We start from the raw sequence: 21,937 nt of genomic DNA, 5'->3' as shown, positions 1-21,937 counted from the left end.
CTGGACATAATAATTTCAGAAGAGCTGTGCCACTGTTCCACGACTGACATGGGGGGCAGTAAAGACCCAAAAGCGTCTCTGACTGAATCCGCACGAAGAAGAACAAAGGAAAACAAAACAAAAGTCCCCCTGTGTTTATTTCCCCTCATGGTTTTGTCATGCCACCTAAAAAACGACATAATGATTCCGAAACGGGTAAAAAGAATAAAAAAGAGAAACGAGGAGAACTGGCGGTAATTAACTCGGATATGAGGGATCACGCTGTCCAGAAATGCATGACAGACGCATGGCAGAGGAAAGAGAGCTACTCAAATGGTATGTATGCCCACCCACGTGACACATTTAGCTTTCCTTACTTAAACAGTCATTCAGTTACTGTGAACAGAATCAATTTTCTTTTTAGAGGTAGAGCAAACTGGTGTGTATTTGTCATGTCTGTGAACCCCTCCTGTCGCTGGTCTCTGTCCAGGTAACATCCACCTGGATTGTGAGCCCTTCCCTCACTGTCAGATCACTAATTTCCTGCAGAATGAGAGCTTTGTGGAGAGTCTGCGAGCAGAGCTTCTGCAGCTGAATTTCAACAGCAAGTCAAATGACTTGTACAAGTTTCAACAGGTATCAGTCTGAAACATACTTATATTTTGTAAAGAAGCTGATGGTCAAGTACTGAAGTCTGTTTCTTCTGCAGTCAGATGATCTGAGAAAGAGAAAAGAACATCATGTAGCCCAAATAAGGTGCGTCAGAGTTCAAGTGAGCTACTGAGTATGAGTTTCTATAAGAATTTTACTCATGTGTTGTTTGTTGGAATCTCAGGTCTGTGATTTTTGGGGAGTTTCGTGAGTGGTTGTCGGAGGTGCTGCAGGTTGATCTGGAGGCAACTGTTGATATGTCCTGTTCCAAGTACGAGCATACAGGTAAACCATCTGACAACTTCTCGACCAATCACTTGGGTGTAGAGGTGGAGATGATGTGCAGCCTGGTTTTTGACGTCTCTCTCTCTCTGCTCTTTTTGCAGATGTTTTGCTGTGTCACGATGATGAGCTGGAGGGACGAAGAGTTGCATTTATCCTCTATCTAGTTCCTCCCTGGGACGTGAACGATGGAGGGACCCTGGACCTGTTCAGCACTGATGGTGTGTGATTAAAAAAAGCTCAGCTTACTCAGTTTTTTTGTCTTGTTTTCCAGTAGAAATATCTAAAGATTATTAAATCAAGACACAATTCTTTGAGAAGCAAAATGACTTAAGATATGCAAAATATTGATCAAAAGGAGGTGAGTTTATGCTTAAACCGAGAAAAAAAAAAACGGTCAGTGAGGTAAGAAAAATAATCTTGTTATAAATAATGTTTATATTTCTGACCCCACTACCAGCAGATAGATTTATTGTTCTTATTGAATAATAAACTCTTTATTTCGATTATTTCGATTCTCAAGTAAATGGATCTTGATTTAATTTTTTGATATTTGTAATACTGAGTAAGAATGTTTTGCAATAGAAAATGTTATGATATTAAAAGTATTGCATGATCATCCATGGGGATAATATAAATTTAGTTGTTTGTTTGTTTACTAATTATTATTCTGTATGTTTCACAGAACACTGTCAGCCAGTGAATGTTGTCAAATCTCTGCTTCCTTGCTGGAACTCTCTGGTGTTTTTTGAAGTGTCCCCAGTTTCCTTCCATCAGGTAATCAGTTTTTTGTTATACTATTATAGTATTTATTAATATTTTGATTGAATGTCCATTCATTAATGTTTTACTGTACATCGGTTTTAATGAAATGATCTGCAAGCTTAGGTGGCAGAGGTTCTTTCTGAGGAGAAGTGCCGTTTATCTCTGAGTGGATGGTTTCATGGTCCTTCCCTTCCAAGGCCCTCACGCTTTATTGAACCCCCAGTTCCCCGTCACCTTCATATCCCCAGAGATGTAAGTCAAGTTAGTGTGACAGTGTGTTTTTGTTTTGTGACTTGTCCAAATGACCAAGACTCACTCACTCAACTTATATTCCCTCTGCCTGAAGCTCATTGTGTTTATGTGTTATAGGAGAGTTTGCTATTTGAGTGGGTGAATGAGATGTACCTGGATCCACGCTATCAGGCTCGGGTACAGCAGGAGTTCGAAGAGAATTCAGAGATTTGCTTGCCTAGTTTCTTACAGGTTAGTCATCTTCATAATTATTAATTACACAAAAATGTTCAATTATATTTAATGAACAGTAGTACACATACAAATGTACATCAGTGAATGGCTATGTACTATATACACATACCTAAAGAATTATTAGGAACACCTGTTTAATTTCTCATTAATGCAATTATCTAATCAACCAATCACATGGCAGTTGCTTCAAAGCATTTATGGGTGTGGTCCTGGTCAAGACAATCTCCTGAACTCCAACCTGAATGTCAGAATGGGAAAGAAAGGTGATTTAAGCAATTTTGAGCGTGGCATGGTTGTTGGTGCCAGACGGGCCGGTCTGAGTATTTCACAATCTGCTCAGTTACTGGGATTTTCACACACAACCATTTCTAGGGTTTACAAAGAATGATGTGAAAAGGGAAAAACATCCAGTATACGGCAGTCCCGTGGGCGAAAATGCCTTGTTGATGCTAGAGGTCAGAGAAGAATAGGCCGACTGATTCAAGCTGATAGAAGAGCAACTTTGACTGAAATAACCACTCGTTACAATCGAGGTATGCACTATGCAGCAAAGCATTTGTGAAGCCATAACACTCACAATCTTGAGGCAAATGGGCTACAATAGCAGAGGACCCCACCGGGTACAACTCATCCACACTACAAATAGGAAAAAAGGCTACAATTTGCAAGCTCTCACCAAAATTGGACAGTTGAAGAGTGGAAAAATGTTGCCTGGTCTGGTGAGTCTCGATTTCGGTTCAGACATTCATTTGGTAGAGTCAGAATTTGGCGTAAAAAGAATGAGAACATGGATCCATCATGCCTTGTTACCACTGTGCAGGCTGGTGGTGGTGGTGTAATGGTGCCCCACACCATTACACCACCTAAAGTGTGTTTTCTTGGCACACTTTAGGCCCTTAGTGCCAATTGGGCATCGTTTAAATGCCACGGCCTACCTGAGCATTGTTTCTGACCATGTCCATCCCTTTATGGCCTCCATGTACCCATCCTCTGATGGCTTCTTCCAGCAGTATAATGCACCATGTCACAAAGCTCGAATCATTTCAGATTGGTTTCTTGAACATGACAATGAGTTCACTGTAGTAAAATGACCCCACAGTCACCAGATCTCAACCCAATAGAGCATCTTTGGGATGTGGTGGAACGGGAGCTTAGTGCCCTGGATGTGCATCCCACAAATCTCCATCAACTGCAAGATGCTATTCTATCAATATGGACCAACATTTCTAAAGAATGCTTTCAGCACTTTGTTGAATCAATGCCACTTAGTATTAAAGCAGTTCTGAAGGTGAAAGGGGGTCAAACACAGTATTAGTATGGTGTTCCTAATAATCTTTAGGTGAGTGTGTGTGTGTGTGTGTGTGTTTGTATATATATAAAAGTGTATATATATATACACACTTTTAAATAAACTGTGACAGAAGAGGCTTTTATAAGACCTTTTTTGTCTGTGCTGTTGTGGAGGTCTATGTATAATTGATGGAAATGAGAAATTCCTGTAGATGTGAATTTTAGTGACATCCCACAAGAGGCATGTAGGCAAGTAAGTTTTAAATAATTAAGTGTTTAAGTTATTTATTTATAATTGTGCACATGTACGAGTCACATTTGCAGACACTGCACTGAAGAATATTCCTATATTGCGCCATATCGACAAAACCAGTAGAGATGGACCTAAATTACAATGAAAATGCTACTATTTTTCATATCCATTGATGGTAATACTTTACAATTCGAGTTGTTAACATCAGCATATTTAAATTTAAGTTAATGCTATTTTTTTCATCTACTAATTATTTTTAGCCAAATTGAAATGGAAATTCATTGATTTTCTAAATGCATGTGATTGATCTTACGGTAAGTTATTCATCCATACATCTGTTCATTTTTTGACCACATCATTTTTAATAAAATGTCTAAATTCCACATATATGCCGAGGTTTCCATCATTTAGTCCAATATAAATTTGCCTCTTTCTTATGACCGACTGCAAGCTTGCACTTAGAGCTGCCTCCGTCCAATCAACAACCAATGGGTTGAACTCTTGAGCCCGTCCTTCATTTTTCACTCTGATGTACGTCACACAATACAGAGGATCTGCCTCTACTTCTGTTACATTGCAACTTTAACATTTATTTATATAAATTATTCAAGCATGTACATGAATCTAAATGTTGTTGTTAGTTTAAGACACTTATCAACTAATGCAAGCTAATTGAATCTTATAGTAAAGTCTGCTCATATTAATGAATATCTGTCTTTATCGGAAACTGTTACATGTTTCCACACACTTACATGTATCTATAATGCTAATATCCTGAATTTTTCCTGTCAGGAGGAGAAACTGAAGCAGGTGCGCAGTGCATTGCAGTCGTCTGAAATCCAGTGGGAGAGGAGGGGGCCGCCCAATAAAAGGTGAGATCCAACCCACCCGTTTTTGTGTGATAATATTTCAACTATTAATTTCTTCATGTCTCTGCATGTTTTATTTTCTGGCGGTAAGTGTCATGTGATTTGTTTAGATGATTTGTGTACTAATGACTGTCACTGTGTTTAGGTGTTACAGCTGTGCTGATATGCAGAGCTTCCCAACTTGTGTACAGGAGTGCTGGGAACTCCTCTCCTCTGAGCCGTTCTTCATCCTCTTATCCAACCTGACCGGCCTCAGTCTACACTATCTGTGCATCAATGAGGATGAGAGCGAAGATGAAAAGAGCGAGACAGAAAACAGAGATGGAGAGGACAATACACAAGCAGGGGGTTCCAGTGCTAATGCCGATGCTTCATCAGCTGAGAAGAAAGACAAAGGTGATCAGCGTGTACATGTGTTGTTTCTGTATAGATCAAGTTTTACATCTACAGTGATTTACATGTTTTGTATTCATGCAGGACCCCCAACTTGTGTAGGAGAACTGCGTCGCTGGGCACATGGGGACTACACATTGTTGCATGACTGTGTCAAAAGAGAGTATGCATTGGATCTGCAGCTTCACATGGGCTGTGCAGGTACGTAATCTTGACGTGTGTGCTTCATTACTATTATTTGATTGGTGTCTTCAGTATGATTAAGTTGCGATTTAGATCAGAATCATATAAAACTGAGTGAAGTAGAAAAAAATGTAATTGAAATAATTTAAAAAAATTGCAAGAGTCCGAAATCAGTCTGTTTTTTCAGGGTGGAAGTCGGAGTTTGGGGGATTTACATCCTATATTGCAAATGATGAAGATGAGGAGGTAAGTGATGTCACATTTGTTATAACTTATGCTGATCCAGCAGGACTTGTGCATGTTATTTATTCTGTTGACACTGTTTTCTTTAGCTCCTCACGGTGTATCCTGAAGATAACTCCCTAGCTCTGGTATACAGAGACAAAGACACCCTCAAGTTCATCAAACATATCAATAAGAACAGCTCCAGCCACCTTTCGTCACCGAATACCACAGCTTTCTATGACTTCTCTTTTAACTACTATGAATGATGAGAGAAAATCAGATGTTTGACTGGCTGACTGATTGAATGTGAGTTGTCAAAGCAAAGTGCATTGGCTGTAAATTTCGGATCAATTTGAGTTCAACATACACACAGACAAGAGTTTGGTATTCAAGAGGCACATTAATTTTTTTAATGTGCATGTATTTCAATCCGACATAAATTACAATGTTACATTTGATGCTCAAAATGAAATTTAATCATTTAGTTGTTAAAAGACCAACTGTGCTTTAATGTCAATCAATTAATAATAAACATTTGAATAATGACATTTGCGTTCTTTTGATTGTCTATTTTGTTTTAAAAAAAAAAAAACACTAAAACTCTAAAAACATAAGTGACCGTTTCCTTTTTTCCTTTTCCAATTTAGAGATAGTTTACCAAAAAGAAAACTCACTATCCTCATGTATGACTGACTGACTTCTGTCCTCATTCTAAACCTGTATGCACTTCTTTTGTCTGTGGAACATAAAAGAAGATGTTTTGAGAAATGTCTCATCGTTTTTGCCCATACAAGTGAAGTCAACACGCTTCAATGTCGAAATATCATCTTTTGTGTTCCGCAGAAGAAAGTCATACAAGTTTGGAATGACATGAGGGTGAGTAAATGATGACAGAGTTATTATATTTTTGGGTGTAATACCCCTTCAATACAAACAATTTCTGTTGATGACAAAAGAAAAAGTACATAGTGATTAGTGTAAGAATTACATTATGTAATCATGTGCGAAGAGTGCTAGAGACCATTACTTTAGTTTTGTACAGGTCCAGGGGTGAGCCTCTTTGTGTGTTTTGAGTGTGTATCTGTAGAGATTCGGACAATTTGTGATGAACGCTGTTATCACTTCTTGGGAGACCACACAATAACAGTGAACCTCTTGGAGCTTGATGCATTGCTTCGCTAAAGCTATCAACACATGGTTTAGTTCAGAAGACGCAGTCGTTTGCAGCTCAAGAAACTCTAGCGTGGTTGCGTAGCTCTGCCCGACTATCCGAACCTCATTCAACAGCAATGTCCAAGTAAGCAGCCGAAGACATCGAACTGGGATGCTGGGCTGCAAAACCCCAGGGACGTGCAATTCAGGTAGGGTGTGGTCAAGCTCAAGTTCCACCCAGAGATGTGGGTGTCTCAGTTTTAACTCTAACCATATCTGGTCACAGAGAGGCACGGTGTATTTGAGTGAGCGTTCGCAACGGAGCTCTAGTTTCTTTAGCGCTGGTCGTTCTGGCAACATGAGATCTTTAAAGACGTCTTGTGATAGACTAGCCTGAAAAACTCCAATAATATTGAGCGACTGGCAGGACTTCAACACTTGCCTAAGAGTCTCCGCGTTGACGCCACACACCAGTGAATGATTGTTGACATAAAGACTTTGCAGAGCAGGGCAAAGCATGGCAACGCTCCTGACGAAGGAGTCGCTGAGGGTGAAGGGCACACCCTTTAGGTCAAGCTGGGTTAGGGACGACCCATTCGTCAGTATGTCCACTAAGCCTTGCTGCAGGTCCTGACCAGCATAAAAGAGGGGTGTGTTCCCCACACAACAAATGGAAAGTGCTTGCAGCCGCCCATCACCCATGGAGATCGCCTGCCGCAACACCCAGAGTGCTGTTTTGCGATTGGCTGGATCGGTCAGACTCATTATCAGTTTCAAATTTCTGACCAATGACAGAAGAGCAGAATATCTTTCAGGGACACTGGTTCCTGACTCACACCTAAGACAAAGATAAAATATGTAAAACAAACTAGGCAGGCAGGTATGATTACTTAATGCGGTTTATTGTTCATGTGACAAAAGAATATAGTTGTGTATGGCACAAAGCCTTCACTATTAGTCATAACAAAGACGTCAAACAATGTAATATTTGCATTAAAAAATTAATAATTGAGCAAATGACACTTCGTTTGTATTATTATTTCTCCTGAGAATTCTTAAGAGAAACATGAGACTAAGTTGATACTTGCAATATAATTAAGATCTCCATTACGTTTCTCAAGATACAAAAGTGCAACATCTTGGTAGTAAAATAGGTTTCCTTGTATGGCATGGACTCTTACCTGACTTCAGTATCTCTCCATGAGCTTGGATGTGTCATGATATTTGACCAAGCCTTACAAACAGTAAATGCGTTGCATTTGTCCTGTAAAGGCAGGAAAGAAAAGATATATGCAAGGATCTCTTCTGGCAGATCCATTCCATTACCAATCGAGCCCAGTCAGCCGCCAGTTAAAATACGCAAACAAAAAGGTTATCTGATATCATAACAAAAAACACCTCAGTTGTTTCTGCTGTCTGCATACATGTCTGTCAGACTCCAAAAAAAACAACGTTCTCAAACTTCTGTACTTCCTCCTGCGTCACGAGTTCCGTTGTTAAACACAGCGCTGAACACAGATGTCGAGCTTTTAGCCAATCACCATAGAATGTGCTAGACGTTTAGCCAATCAGATCCTTGCATATTTTAGTGGGTGTGTCTTAGTAGCGGCCAAGACAGTGCATCGACACCTCGAAAGTTTCCTTCGTGTCTGTTTACAGGCCTTTTAGACTTCCTTATAATTCAGACAAAGTTCACCAAATCGTTGTGTAAGTAACTAACATATAATGTAACGTTATATAACAGAGCGCAGGTTTTATATTCGCTATTATGTGAAGTGGAGGTAAGCAGGGTTGTGTTATGTTAAACTTTTGTTCACGTGAGCTGTAAGATTTATAGAAATAAAAGCCACGAGACGTGCGAGCGAGCGAGCTTTTGTATATATTTTATCCATTGACCTCTCAAAAATGTTAAAACTATGTTAAATAATAATTAAAAGTTTGTAATTTGACGCATCCCATTACCTGTAAACATGTGCATCGCATATCCGTAGCAAGTACCACCAACACGTCTGACCCCATTTATTTAACAGCATCGACCATCAAACTCGCAACCTTATAAGGAAGTGGTTACATGCTGGAAACACAAAATAATGTTTTTTTTTTGTTTGTTTGTTTGTTTGTGCTAGTCTAATTAGATCTGCAAGGAATTCTGCTTTGTTTTCACAATTTCGTTCAGTGTGTTTTACAAACTAATTTGTTTGTTCACATTCACAGGACTTGAGACAAGAGTTTGACCAGAAGATGGACAGTATAGACACCAGGGTACATTGTGTTTAATTTTGTGTCTGTCCTGTTGTTGTTGTATGTGAATTAACTATGTGTGTGAATGATTTCATCTTCATCTGCAGAGGTTAAATGACAGCAACACCAATGATCGTGAATTTTCAGGGTGTGCTGTACTCTTCCTGGGGTGTAGCAGTCCAGAACACAACCTTCTATCACTTTACAAAAACGAACAAGGGAAATTCAGTGTGTTCAAGGTTATTAAACTCACCCTTACAGGTAAGAGTTGATAGTACTTGCCACCAAGTATCAAGTTAATCAAATTATACTGGAATTAAAAGAGTATGGCGTTTTGTGTAGATTTAACAGCGTATTTGGGTTGCAAATTATGCAATTCTAAATGTCTTTGATTCAGATTCTGTCGGTGGACTGGAGGGGTACGAAATCCTAAAACTGCACGATGCTGATCCCTTTCTTGGGGTGGAACTTAAATTCATGTCCGTGCCTCCCTGTCAGCGATTCCTGGAGAGCTATGCATGTGGTTCACTCGCTCAGTTTCTGTCCCAGCATGCCTCACGTCTTCTTACTCTTCTTGATGGGGTTGTCATGAAAACACAGCTCAAGGCAGGCATATATACACTGGACCGAAACCTTCAAGACCTAGAGATCTGTCTGGATCACATACGCCAATCACAGGTACGTGTGTGTTTGATTATGGTGATCTGATCGCCAGGCTTTGTACCGGTCTTTACTTTTACGAGCAGCTAATTGCATGAAATTTTCATGTGCGTCTTCCATTCTGCATCAAATATTCACAATATTAAAATGCACTTTATTCTTCAGTGCAAACACTGACGATCTCCCTGCTAAACCCAAAGAATAACACAGTTTTTAAGTGTGTGAATATTATGTGCATTTTTCTTTAAGTCTTGAGTGGGAATATCCTAAGATTATTTTCTAAAAATAAATTTCAGGATGATTTATATTTAGTTAAAGTTCATATTTAGGCCAAAAGGTCATTAGTGTAAATGGTGCTGGGAATTCCCAGATTCAGAAGGGGCTTTTCAAGCCTCTGATATTGCTATAATTCACAGCTTCAATCAGGACAGCACATAAGACATTTTAATTGAGCATATTCTTGACATTTTCAGCTCTGAGAAGAAACTACAGGTTCATAGTTGATTTGGTCATATAAGCATGTTTCAAACCACTGCCTCCATGTCAGGTTTTCGATACTAAATAACATATGTGAATGTTATGTATGTACGTATGTACCAGTTTATTATAGTTGTGTGGTAAATGTGGTGGTGGAAACAACTGTGTAGTGTAAGCAAGTTAAACTTTTTAAATTGTTACAAGTAACAGTATTGTAATATTATGTTTCAATGACAGTGAAAACAACTAAAAAGCTTCATTTTGGTGCAGTGATTCTCAGCTGTAGCTTCAGTACCTTCATTTCACTTTAGACATTTTAAGTGGAGAAGATTTAACACAAAACCAGAATGGCATGCAATCAAACATTGAAATGTATTCTTAACATGAATACAACAAAAACATAGCTTGAAATGAATATAAAAATATAAAATGAAAGTTTCCTTCTAAATTGATTGTTTTGAGGATAAGCGGATGTCACACAACTGTCAAGCCTAATTTGTGCTTTAGAGTTGAATTGGTTGGACTTGAAGTCATCAACAAAAGGCATGGGAAGCATTTACTCCTTTTTAAATGTCGATAAGCACATTTATTTTAATCTATTTACAATTATGTGGTTGCATTTTTATCATTTGCATACATTTTCACCTGCCTGCAACCCTGTCAGAACAGAACTGTGATTCATTTTTAGTATTTAAATTGTTGGAGATGTGAAGCTCTTTGATTTAATTTTTTTCAGGCTCACCTGCAAGTAAACATTTGGCTAATTATTCACAAGGGATTTGACAAACCTTTTTTCATTCCCTATTTTGCATTTCACTAATGTAAAAGCAGAAATGCTTGTTGTCAGACTGAGATTTAAGTCTGCACCCACAATGCTGTTTTGCTATTGGCTGGATCGGTCAGACTCATTATCAGTTTTCAGTCAGGATTGATGCTGAAAAAAACAAACAAATGACACAAAAATAAAACGCACTCCACTGAAATGAATTCAGTTTGGCTTTTGACTAAGTGACTTCTCATGAGCCATCTTATGCCTAAACTAGTAAAGTCTAACATCAGGGGTATTAGCAAAAGGCCTCTGACTGCTTGTATTGTCAAGTCACCTTTATTTATGTAGCACATACAGTATTAAACGGGTAAACAATGATCAATGATGCAAACAGAATTCAGTTCTGCTGTAAAGCAGCTTGCAAAGACAATAGTTCCATTGTTCTGTTGAAATCAGTTCAGTGTTGATTCAGTTCAGTTCAATAACTGTTTAAAGTTCATCACTTGGAATGAGTTCCGTTCCTCTATAAAGATATGATGTCATCATCCAGCTCAATCCACTTCTCATCCGATAGTGTCAGTGCAGTCAAATCAATAATATTGCAGAATATTAAATGTATTGCTCTATAAAGCTGTCCTTCTCTGACGTGATATCATCATGGACTTTGTGTCTGCAAACGTCTTTTTCTTCAGTAGAAGTATGGTGGTATCTGAAGTATCAGTCTTGCTCTGATGAAAACAGTGAGAACATGTCTGTATTGTAAAGCTCCCAGCGGAATTAAGTTAAATCTCTTTTCTTTGAACTAAACAGCTGCTGCGGGAACCTTACCTTCTATGGATGTAAAAAATAATGGTTCGGACATGTTTTTGAATGCTGTGCTTTTAGTTGATTTGACAGATGATGTCTTGTAGGCTGTGCGTTTGCGAGATGATGAGGTCACACAGTTGGAGCAGCAGCTGCAGAACAGCTACGGTCCTCCCAGTCAACCAACGCAGGAGCTCGCCAGGAACTGCTTTCTGTTTCAGAAAAGAGTTTTCGGTGAGTTTTTAATTGTATGTAATGATGCTTTACTGAGTGTATAGCTTTTGTTTAAAAATTTTACCTTTGTATTTCTATGATCACAGATTAGTTTTCACGTTTAAAATGTTTGAAATATTTTTTTCTCCTCCGTCCCTATCTTAGATGATAGACCTTTGACTTCAGCAGACCAGCAACGGTTTGCTGCTCATGTGGGACGGGATTGGAAACGAGTGGGGCGGGCTTTACAAAAGAACTGCCGTGCCTTAAAAGGCCCTGCAATCGACAATCTGGCTTATGAGTATGAGAGGGAAGGGCTTTATGAACAGGCCTATCAACTGCTTGGACGTTTCATCCAGTCAGAGGGCAGGAGTGCCAAACTGAGCCGTCTTATCAGTGCACTAGAGGAGACCAAATTGACCAGCATGGGAGAGATCATGTTGGGTATTCAGCCACGAGATTAAGATTGTAAGAGAATGAATGAATGAATGAATGGTGTGTGTGTGTGTTGTTTTTGTACGTGTGACTGTTATCAAGACATATAGCTACATTTGAAGAGTGTGTGCTCTCATTTATGTGAATTTTTTTCATCATGACCTTTATAATTTCTATCTGTTTCCTACTTGAAATTCTTTCACAATCAACTGTCATCTGCCCCAAATGAAAAGCATTTTAAATAAAGGGTTTTTCATGCAAATTTCATGCATGTTTCCAGATTTTTCCTCCACACTGTCTGTCTGCCTGCATCTTTATCTTAGAGTCGTTATGTGCATAAGAGCACCAAACGGAAGATGCTAAAAACAGCATCACTTTAACTTCAAGAACTTTGAACTGCCTTCCGCATTGAAGGGAGATGTGTTACTGTTAGTAGGCACTTAGTGTGGCAGGGCCGTTGCTACAGTAGAGCTAACTTTTTATCGGTACTATACAATCGCTCATACGTTAAAGACAACTGTAAACGCAGAGCTTGAAACCACTTTAAAAATTAAATTCTGGGGACCAGATTCCTGTTATTCATATTGAGGATATTACTGAACTATAGATTACTTTCATAATAATGTTTCTGAATCAACTGCTTTCTAGTCCAAAGGCATGCTTAATCTGATTATAAAACTGGTCCTCTGAGTATAGGTCAACTATATTGATCTCATTTTTTTAAAAAGACTAGGAAGGATAAATATGAGATGAGGCATTATTATAGAACCCTTGTGGAATGTGTATTGCTTTTAGAAATTCAATCCTGAAATCAATATTCTGCAGTTCTATAAATAAACACCAACCTTACCTTACTAAGTCTATTGCTGATAAGATTGAATATTTCCGTGTTTTTTTGTTGTTGTTTGTTTTCTGATCTTAGAAAAAGGTGTAGGTGTAAAGAAGTTGCGTCATTAGTCAAAAATCAGTTGGACAAAAATTAAAAAGTCAACATCTGGATCTGAAATGAGATGCCATTATTCTTAGAAATTAATTTTAGCTTAATGGTATCTATTGAGGGCGGTCAGATTAATGAAATGGATGAGGCCTTTCTCCATTAAAGCATTATGCAGACCTGCCATTAAAGTATTACTTGGTTAAGAGATCATATTCATTTTAGTTATGGGGATTTAGAAGCTCCTAGTCGTTTTCTAGAGTGAAATCGTAACATTTTCATTTACGAAAAACCTGGTGATTAAAAACCAGAGAAAATGTTACTCCACAATCTCTGTTGTTACATGCCTGGTCGTGTTTTGTTAAATGTTTTATTTAGGATTTCATTTTCCAAAAATATAGAGATTTGCTTAGTTTATTTCACTCAAAATATGATTATGCAATGACATTTCAACATACTTGTGACGTAAAAGCTTGTGGAGGAGGGTCTGTGATTTTGTCTCCACCCTGGTAATAAAGATAAAAGCATGTTAAGCAGGCTATGTGGCTCGATATTGCTCTTATCTCAGTAAAGTAATCCATCAGAGTGACCTGTGTGTGTCACTGGTGTGTTCAGAAAGTGAACAGTCCTTTGCAGTTAGGGCTGGGCTTGACATGAATTTAAAACTAAAGTTATGTATTCCATTCTCCCCTCCCCATGGGCACATTTCAAAGAATCAGTCAGATATTCATTTTTACCTATAAGTCTATGCATTTTTCCGGGAGGAAAAAATCGGAATATTAAAAAAGTGCAAATGGAGACAATCTCCCCAACAAACCCAAATAATAAAACCATTTCTAATGTATGTGCATGCATTAATTTTAAAGTCATGAGAGAGGATATCCTAAGATATTTCCAGATATTTGCACTAGTAGATTTTAAAAACTCACTGAGTGATCTTTCAAAGCATTTCACCCATAGAACAGTTGCTGAAGCACAAACTCTTAAAGTATTATTATGTGTTGAAATCCAACATCAGAACATCTGGCTCATATGCCAGGGGTTAGGTATTAGAGAAATCCACAGGAATCTTTTAGAGCTGTAAGACTATGAGTGTGTGTGGAGGATTGGGTTGGGGATGAACATTTCTATTTTATATTTGAATATCTGCTCCATTGTTGTGGATGCTTTTATATAAATAAAACAACCCATGCAATACCAAGGTTATGGGTTTGGATCCTAGGGAAAATGTATAAAATGTTCATCTTGAATGCACTTTAAGTTGTTTAAAGTATCTTCAAATTGCATGAATGTCAATGTATTAGTTATAAGCATAACTGCACAAATACGAGTTATTGAATGACTTATCAAACTGGTGTGGCATTAGAGAAGATCACAGGAATCTTGAAGATAATGCAATTCTGCAAGAATAGTTTTTTGTGATATAGACATTTTTCAATGTCTCATATAGGCTATAAATATAATTATATATGATCTGTCCCATCATTGTGTTGATGCATTTAAAGGGATAGTTCACCAAAATGTAAATTCTGACATAATTTACCCTTAAGTTGTTCCAAACTTGTATGAATTTATTTCTACTGCTGAACACAAAAGAAGATTATTTTGAAGAATGTCGGTAACCAAACTGCTGATGGGCTGCATTGACCTAAAAAAAAGAAAAGCAAACAAACAGAACTTCTTCAAAATATCTTCCTTTGTGTTCAGCAGAAGAAAGAAATTCAAACAGGGTTAGAACAACTTTAAATTTTTGGGTGAGAGTTTCACACACACACACACACACACACACACACATGCATTTATTCAACAGTTATGTATTGATAATGACTAATTTATTTATTTATTTTCTGATAAAAATTATTTTTTCTGCCAAATGAAGAAAGTTTAGAGGTTTTTTTTTTTTTTTTTTTTTTTTTTTTACATGTTTCAGAGTCCAAGTGATGCACAGATTAAGAGCCGGTCTGGAATGGAATACTGGGTGGACAATGTGAGTGGACAAGCAACCCAGTAACCCAGCTCAAAGCCAGTCAGATTAAAGGACTGGACCTTTTCCCAGTCTGTAATAACTTAATACTTAACATAATTGTTTTATTAATTATTTTAAATTAAAAGTAATACTGATTGTATTAAATAAATTATTGAATACATTAAGCCCTTAATAAGTAGGCTAACACATCACAAAATGATTGAAAACAAAGCAATTAAAATGTTTGATTTCGAGATATTTTTCTTTTTATTGAAATACAAAATAAGAGAAACATCCAAACATGGCACCCATATTACCATGCTGAAACAGCCACCCTGTGGAGGAAGGCTGTGCACTATGCACAATACATAAATAGGCCTACATGGCTGCTGCAATACCACAAAACATAAAAAGATAAGTAAAATAAATGTGCAAATACGTGGGAAATATCCAATATGACATATATCAAGCAAGCTCAGTGTGTTTTATTTCGACTGCCACAAAACAGATGTGGCCGAGCCCTGCTCCTCCTGTGACGTCAGCGCGATGAGAGGGGTTTGCCCCTCGCGCATTAGGAGGGAACTACAGGATGAGACGAGCTCGTGCAAGCTGTCACTGCCGCCGCCCAATAGACACCCTCGATCCGGAGCGCGAGCAGGACGACCTCCTCCCAACCAAGAGGCCGGAGTGTGAGCCTGTTCCTGACCTCAATTCGGCTTGGATGCTTTAGCAACATTCGGCAGACTAAGCAAGCGAGGAAGGAGAGAGTGTGGGACAGAGACGGATATTTAGGATTCAGCTCTCGCGCGTCCCGACTCCCGGTCTTGCAATGGGATGCACGTTAAGTGCCGAGGAGCGCGCGGCTCTGGACCGGAGCAGGGCGATCGAAAAAAACCTGAAGGAAGACGGATTAAGCGCAGCTAGAGAAGTCAAATTACTGCTGCTGGGTAAGTCGTGAGGTTTCACTGGCCGATTTGCAATGAGTGCATTGAATAAGGAGGATGCTGCAGGTAAGTGTGTGTGTGTGTGTGTGTGTGACAGCACACTGACATAGCCTGTGTCTCTGCAGGCGGAGGGGAGTCGGGGAAAAGCACCATCGTCAAACAGATGAAGTAAGTGCGTTTTATTTAACATACTCCGTGATTTTGGGCTTTTTTGGGGCGGTTAAGGGTTGGGAACTGTTTGTCTCGCGCTGTTCATTGTGTGGTAGTGCTGAAACACAAGCTCACCACCCCAAGAGACAACGCTGGGAGTGAGGGAGTGAGTGAGTGAGTGTTAGTCTCATGTGTGCAGTGAAGCTTGAGAGTGCGCGTGTGCCTTGCCGTTGTTTTTGCCGTCCTGGGCTCCAAAGTTCCTTAATGTTTCACGTTTTTGTCATTGCATTCAATCTGGAACCGGTTTTCGTGTGTTATTCCATGTTATGCATTAGGGCCTTGTGTTCATTTTGCCCTCTGTGTGTGTTTGAGAAAGAGAGAGAGAGAGAGAGAGAGAGAGAGAAAGAGAGAGAGAGAGAGAGAGAGAGAGAGAGAGTTTGTGTGTGTGAGGCATTAGACTCTTTCTCTGTATTAATCTTAATGGGTGGCTTTTAGTGCTTGATCCCTGCGGTCTCGTTTAGCGTTATCCGCCCATTAAACGGATTTACCGGGACTATGCCACCTAACCTTACATTTTCATAACTACAGATGCACATACATATACAATCATTGCATTTTTCATCAAATGCATTGCTTTATTAAATGCCTAGTTAAATAAAATACCATATTACAGATAATTTAAATGCACCAGCATCATTGCACAGTTTTTATTTCTAAGCACACACAACTCAGTCTCAGAGCTTCCATATATTTTGAGGTTATAAATACACTGTTACTAGTTGCACTTTAACTTTTTTTATTACAGTTATACTGTTATTGCATAGTTACAGTTTAACTTGTGGTTTAAAATATTAAAGTGACCAACAACTTTTGTAGAAGCACAAAACAGATTATTGTATAATCTCTACTCATACTTGTTTTGCCACCACATATCCCAGTCTTACAGATATATGCACATTATTGTCAGTTCTGTTGACCTGTCCTTTATATGCTGCGTGTGTCTATAATGGCTTTTCCTTTGCGTCAGGATTATCCATGAAGATGGGTTCTCTGGAGATGATGTAAAGCAGTTTAAACCTGTGGTCTATAGCAACACCCTTCAGAGCCTTGCCTCCATCTTGCGAGCCATGGAAACTCTTGGTATAGAGTACGCAGACAAGGACCGATATGTATGTATATATACACATGCAGCACACACGACTTTAGAACTCATACACTACACATAGATAATGGAGTGCAAGTGATGTGATAGAAGAAGATTACCATAAATATTCAGATTGATATTGATAATATTCAGATGATCCATTTTCAAAGCAATTACTGAATCTAAAAGTTGTTCTAACCTCTTTATTCTTAATAATAGAATTGTATTGATACAATAATACAAGAAAACAGAAAACAGTTAATGTAGCTGTGCAAGCTTGTTTTGATTTGCAGCGTTCTTTAATGTTTGCATTAGATTTTCCTGGTGATTGACCTCACCTTGTGTTACCCAAACCCTCCTTCTCACATGATGCACTGACTTACAGTGACACCTAGTGCATGATATTAGGATAAATCATTGTGGTTGCCAAAGCAGTGCACATTTAATGGGTGTCCTTCTACACACTTGTATTTATTAAACAGGATGTTTCCTGAAACTTTTTCATATGTTTATAGGCAGATGCTAAGATGGTATTTGATGTGGTCGGTCGAATGGAAGACACAGAGCCATACTCAACAGAACTGCTGGCTGCCATGATACATCTTTGGTCTGATGCTGGAACTCAAGCTTGCTTTAACCGCTCTCGAGAGTATCAGCTTAATGACTCCGCCCAATAGTGAGTCCCTCTGTTATACACACATAAATGTAATGAGCGTGTAGTCAAAACTGTCAGGTGTAATATTCAACACCATATATATCACAATACGTTATTTAAGAATGCACATGGATGCTCTGTGTTTCAGTTACCTAGACAGTTTGCAGCGCATTGGCTCTCCAGATTACCTCCCCACTGAACAGGATATTCTCCGATCCAGAGTCAAAACTACTGGCATCGTTGAGACAAATTTTTCCTTCAAGAACCTTAACTTTAGGTATCTTTTAAATTATGCATTTCTTATGTGAATTACATGTATTATTTATTGTGAATTTAAAAATAAGGTTTTTAGGATTAATAAGACCTCCTAAAGGCATTTTTTGTATTTTTTAGTTTTTTGTTTGTATCGTGTTTGTACGATTGTAACTAACACTCTCAATAATAGCAATTATAATGTTATAGCACCTTATCAAACTCATATATGCATAATATTAGTAAATATATAGAGCTGAATCTCAGCTGGTTCATCAATATATATATATATATGAAGAGTTCAGATGCAAAAGCCTCTAAGTGCCATTTGAGATTTTCTTCTAGAATGATCATTTTTATCAAGCTTGTAAATTTAAGTTTAGTGATTTGACTTAAATGGCAATGATAATTACCTATTAATTGTTATTTAAAGTCCCCGTAAAATCAAAATTGAACCTATTTACTTTGTTAGCGCATATTACTAGTCTTGTGGTGAACAATTAATCCGTGCAAGTGAATATATATTAAAAAAATGTTTTACCTTAGTAATCTTTAATCAAAATCTGAAAAGTTACTTCCGGTCTGGAACGGTTTCTTTTTCTGATGACGTAGGTTTCACAGTTTGGGTGGGGAAACGCTTAACCACTCCCCTCAAACCGTTAGTTTGCTATGAGCGAGAGATGGAGAGGGGGAGCGCTAGAGTAAAACCCTGCCCTCTGTTCAATATTCCGTTTCACTTGGAAATACGTCACAGCACTGGAGAAAAATCGTTTGCAACTGCCGGTTCACGGGGACTTTAAGTGAAATTACTGAACTTAAATATACAAGTTTGATAAAAATCATCATTAAAGAAGAAAATTTCAAATGGCATTTAGAGGCTTTTGCATCTGAACTCTTCATATATATATTGTCATATCACCCATCCCTAAAACTGCTTAGTAAATTATAAGACATTATAAACCTGTTAATATGAGTTTCTGCAAAGCTGCATTGAAACAGTTTATTGTAAAAAAGGTCCTATACAAATCTGACTTGACTCATATATTTAAATTTTAAAGTTTTTTTTAAACATTTTAATTATATAAAAAAAATTGTTGAATAAAAAATAGCACTTAGATGTTAAGCCTTTATAATTGTCCTCAAATTCTATTTGTGAAAAAGACATAAGGAGTTGGAAAATTAAGATTTCTTTTCATTCTATTTTAGACGGGACAAATCTAAAATCTTTGGTCGACCTATTTTGTTTCTTAACATGCATTATGAGTTTGGACTTGATTTGATAGTGTTTTGTGTGTGTGCACACATGCGTGTACATGGCTTGGCATGTGTCCTGAAAGTGTGCGGTGTTTCGTCCCCAGGCTGTTTGATGTGGGGGGACAGAGATCAGAGAGGAAAAAATGGATTCACTGCTTTGAGGATGTGACAGCCATTATCTTCTGTGTGGCAATGAGTGGATACGACCAAATGCTCCATGAAGACGAGACCACGGTGAACTACTACACTCAGACCATTTAGACAGCTTGCATAGTCACATTATGACATTTAATGGCAAATTAACTTTATGCAATAAGTTTAAGTTCTCGGTCATCCTAAAATTGATTTGAATCACCAAATTATCGAGGAATCCTACTGTTTTTACCAACCATATATATGTTTTATAAAAAACAACAACAACAACTATTTTTAAAATAAAATGTATTGTTTTATTTATGCTAATTATTCCGTTCCAAAAATGCAAATATGTTTGATTCAGTGTCTTCTCTCTCTTCTTTGCAGAACCGTATGCATGAGTCTCTTATGCTCTTTGACTCTATATGTAACAATAAGTTCTTTGTTGACACGTCCATCATCCTTTTCCTCAATAAGAAGGACCTTTTTGGAATAAAGATTGTAAAATCTCCCCTGAACATCTGCTTCCCAGAATACACAGGTACAACAACCATGCACAAAGAAATTCCCAAGTATGAAAAAGGCTTGAACACTCATGAGTTTCTTCTCATCATGTCTTCATCTTTTTTCCCGACAGGCCCAAATACATTCGAAGCCGCGGCTTCGTATATACAAGGTCAGTTTGAAAGCAAGAATCGCTCTCCTAATAAAGAGATCTACTGTCATCTAACCTGCGCTACAGACACAGGAAACATCCAAGTGGTCTTTGATGCTGTTACTGACATCATCATCGCCAATAACCTGCGTGGCTGTGGCCTCTACTGAGCTTCGACTCCACTTGTTGCCCTTCGAAATGGTAACAAGTGACTGAACTGACACCCCTGTGACTTTGGCCAAGGCACTCCCTTATTTCATTTCACTCTGTCAGTTTTTGTCTTTTGTTCAGAATATGTATCCCTTATTTTCTTTTGTAGTTTGTCCGTCAGTCCGTTGCTGGAGTAAATAACATATGGGTGTGCATGTATAGTCTAAAATGAGTGTTTGGCCGGGCATAGATGCTTTAAGCATGAGTGCATGTGTGTGAGTGTCAGTCACAACGAGTGAGAGTGTTTGTCAGGTGATAACACACAAAGGTTTGCTGCTGTGTAAGAGACTTCCAAGTGCTGACATGATCCTAAACTAAACCCTGAAAGGATCTGTGGCTCTTTTCTTAAGATCCAGACATGTCTGTGACTGAGAGCAAGATATGAGGTGAATCATTTAGCAGAGCCGAATGTCATTTCAGAAACTGAATGTTCTCCAGGGGCAGCTCTTAAGCCAAAGTTGTTTGAGACCTGGCATCGCCCCTTATTGGGTCTGCTCACTGGCTTCAGGCTGTGACATAATATGCCTTTCAGCAAACGAAGCCTCTTACAAAGTGTGATGTTGACAACATTCTCACTCAACATGAGCACAAATAGTTCAAAAACTGTTAATTTCTGTATAAATTATTCTGTAGTTTATTTATTTATATAATTATAAGCGCATGTATTTACATATTTTGTATCTCCCCACACTTTGTGCACCCTATCAATGTCGGGCTACGAAAACAAACTAGCTTGCAGACTTTAGATTGAGAACAGCATAAATATTAATACTGTAATTCAGACTTGTATATAACTGAATTACTGAACGAATGAGCTATTGCTTCTTTTTATCTCTCGCTCTTCAACTGATGACGTAATGACGTGTGAGAGTGTGTACAGATGCGTGTGTGATGCATGCACACTCTTTATTCAACCATGACTTGTTACTTAACCCAGATTTCTTTTCCCGTTTCCCTCCTCTTTTTCTCCGCTGTGGATTTTTTTTTCCTTCTTTTTTGTTTGGTGCACTGAATGTTCTCCTTTACTCCCTTGGGGTGATACTGCACTGTACTGCTGGGTTTAGTCTTCTGACCGACCAATGAAATGTTTACATTAAAAAAGAAAACACTTTAGCACCAACTACTGGCTGTGCATTGATTTGTTTGTCCCTCCCTTGATGTGATTAGTGTATTTTAACCTGCAGTTATCAATAATTATAATTATTACAGTACAGTAGTAATATATCAAATAACATCAGTGTGTGTGTGTGTGTGTGTGTGTGTGTGTGTGTGAAAGAGAAGAATATTATATCTCAGCAAATACAGAACGCTCCCCTTAAGTTCACAATATGGTTCCCATTTAGTTACTTTTGGGAACCAAATATGAACGCCCTGAGGACATTTTTAGGCTCTTTTTGTACCTCTTTACAGGGAGGTTTATTTTAACCAAAAACTAACGTTCCCAGAATGTTCTGATTATCTAAATTGTTTGCTAGGATGCCTTGCTTTCCTTTTACATGTGTCTAATGCCC

General features: G+C 38.2%; 4 protein-coding genes across 5 annotated transcripts; 3 read left to right on the top strand and 1 right to left on the bottom strand.

Annotated features, from left to right (window-relative positions):
* Positions 1-72: 72 nt before the first annotated feature.
* On the top strand, positions 73-5,924 carry ogfod1 (2-oxoglutarate and iron-dependent oxygenase domain containing 1). Of its 2 annotated transcripts, XM_039662891.2 has the most exons (13): positions 79-315; positions 470-615; positions 689-735; positions 815-915; positions 1,017-1,133; positions 1,598-1,689; positions 1,801-1,929; positions 2,047-2,160; positions 4,499-4,578; positions 4,721-4,971; positions 5,053-5,169; positions 5,339-5,397; positions 5,484-5,924. In XM_039662891.2, the coding sequence occupies exons 1-13, from the start codon at positions 159-161 to the stop codon at positions 5,640-5,642; spliced, it is 1,569 nt and encodes a 522-aa protein (XP_039518825.2). In that variant the 5' UTR covers positions 79-158; the 3' UTR covers positions 5,643-5,924. The 2 variants fall into 2 exon arrangements, with proteins under 2 accessions (XP_039518824.2, XP_039518825.2); XM_039662890.2 differs by having other exon boundaries at positions 73-315; positions 4,721-5,169.
* Positions 5,925-5,957: 33 nt separating this feature from the next.
* fbxl8 (F-box and leucine rich repeat protein 8) lies at positions 5,958-7,985 on the bottom strand. The gene is made up of 2 exons (XM_039662900.2): positions 7,710-7,985; positions 5,958-7,366 (listed from the first exon to the last, which is right to left on the bottom strand). Exons 1-2 carry the CDS (start codon positions 7,844-7,846, stop codon positions 6,400-6,402), a joined length of 1,104 nt encoding a protein of 367 aa, XP_039518834.2. The 5' UTR covers positions 7,847-7,985; the 3' UTR covers positions 5,958-6,399.
* A 123-nt stretch (positions 7,986-8,108) lies between these two features.
* Positions 8,109-12,419, top strand: tradd (tnfrsf1a-associated via death domain). Its single transcript, XM_039662901.2, has 6 exons — positions 8,109-8,235; positions 8,743-8,790; positions 8,877-9,030; positions 9,167-9,447; positions 11,587-11,713; positions 11,858-12,419. The coding sequence occupies exons 2-6, from the start codon at positions 8,770-8,772 to the stop codon at positions 12,154-12,156; spliced, it is 882 nt and encodes a 293-aa protein (XP_039518835.2). The 5' UTR covers positions 8,109-8,235; positions 8,743-8,769; the 3' UTR covers positions 12,157-12,419.
* A 3,169-nt stretch (positions 12,420-15,588) lies between these two features.
* Positions 15,589-21,546, top strand: gnao1b (guanine nucleotide binding protein (G protein), alpha activating activity polypeptide O, b). Its single transcript, XM_039662880.2, has 8 exons — positions 15,589-15,974; positions 16,097-16,139; positions 17,149-17,290; positions 17,781-17,941; positions 18,069-18,197; positions 19,531-19,660; positions 19,949-20,102; positions 20,199-21,546. The coding sequence occupies exons 1-8, from the start codon at positions 15,857-15,859 to the stop codon at positions 20,384-20,386; spliced, it is 1,065 nt and encodes a 354-aa protein (XP_039518814.2). The 5' UTR covers positions 15,589-15,856; the 3' UTR covers positions 20,387-21,546.
* The last annotated feature ends 391 nt before the right edge of the window (positions 21,547-21,937 follow it).

The sequence above is a fragment of the Pimephales promelas genome, chromosome 1 (assembly GCF_988280905.1).
Source record: "Pimephales promelas chromosome 1, fPimPro1.hap1.1, whole genome shotgun sequence".
NCBI lineage: Eukaryota > Metazoa > Chordata > Actinopteri > Cypriniformes > Leuciscidae > Pimephales > Pimephales promelas.
This window is presented reverse-complemented; position numbering and strand designations above follow the sequence as displayed.

What these genes read in the sequence shown, in the direction of transcription:
- ogfod1 (XM_039662890.2), top strand. Translation starts at nt 159, where the DNA reads ATGCCACCTAAAAAACGACATAATGATTCCGAAACGGGTAAAAAGAAT. An exon ending in CATCATGTAGCCCAAATAAG is followed by an intron (nt 736 to 814) that starts GTGCGTCAGAGT and finishes TTGGAATCTCAG; the next exon opens with GTCTGTGATTTTTGGGGAGT. An exon ending in TTCCAAGTACGAGCATACAG is followed by an intron (nt 916 to 1,016) that starts GTAAACCATCTG and finishes CTCTTTTTGCAG; the next exon opens with ATGTTTTGCTGTGTCACGAT.
- fbxl8 (XM_039662900.2), bottom strand. Translation starts at nt 7,846, where the DNA reads ATGGATCTGCCAGAAGAGATCCTTGCATATATCTTTTCTTTCCTGCCT. An exon ending in TGGAGAGATACTGAAGTCAG is followed by an intron (nt 7,367 to 7,709) that starts GTAAGAGTCCAT and finishes TCTTTGTCTTAG; the next exon opens with GTGTGAGTCAGGAACCAGTG.
- tradd (XM_039662901.2), top strand. Translation starts at nt 8,770, where the DNA reads ATGGACAGTATAGACACCAGG. An exon ending in TGGACAGTATAGACACCAGG is followed by an intron (nt 8,791 to 8,876) that starts GTACATTGTGTT and finishes CTTCATCTGCAG; the next exon opens with AGGTTAAATGACAGCAACAC. An exon ending in ATCACATACGCCAATCACAG is followed by an intron (nt 9,448 to 11,586) that starts GTACGTGTGTGT and finishes GATGTCTTGTAG; the next exon opens with GCTGTGCGTTTGCGAGATGA.
- gnao1b (XM_039662880.2), top strand. Translation starts at nt 15,857, where the DNA reads ATGGGATGCACGTTAAGTGCCGAGGAGCGCGCGGCTCTGGACCGGAGC. An exon ending in ACGCAGACAAGGACCGATAT is followed by an intron (nt 17,291 to 17,780) that starts GTATGTATATAT and finishes ATATGTTTATAG; the next exon opens with GCAGATGCTAAGATGGTATT. An exon ending in TTCAAGAACCTTAACTTTAG is followed by an intron (nt 18,198 to 19,530) that starts GTATCTTTTAAA and finishes TTTCGTCCCCAG; the next exon opens with GCTGTTTGATGTGGGGGGAC.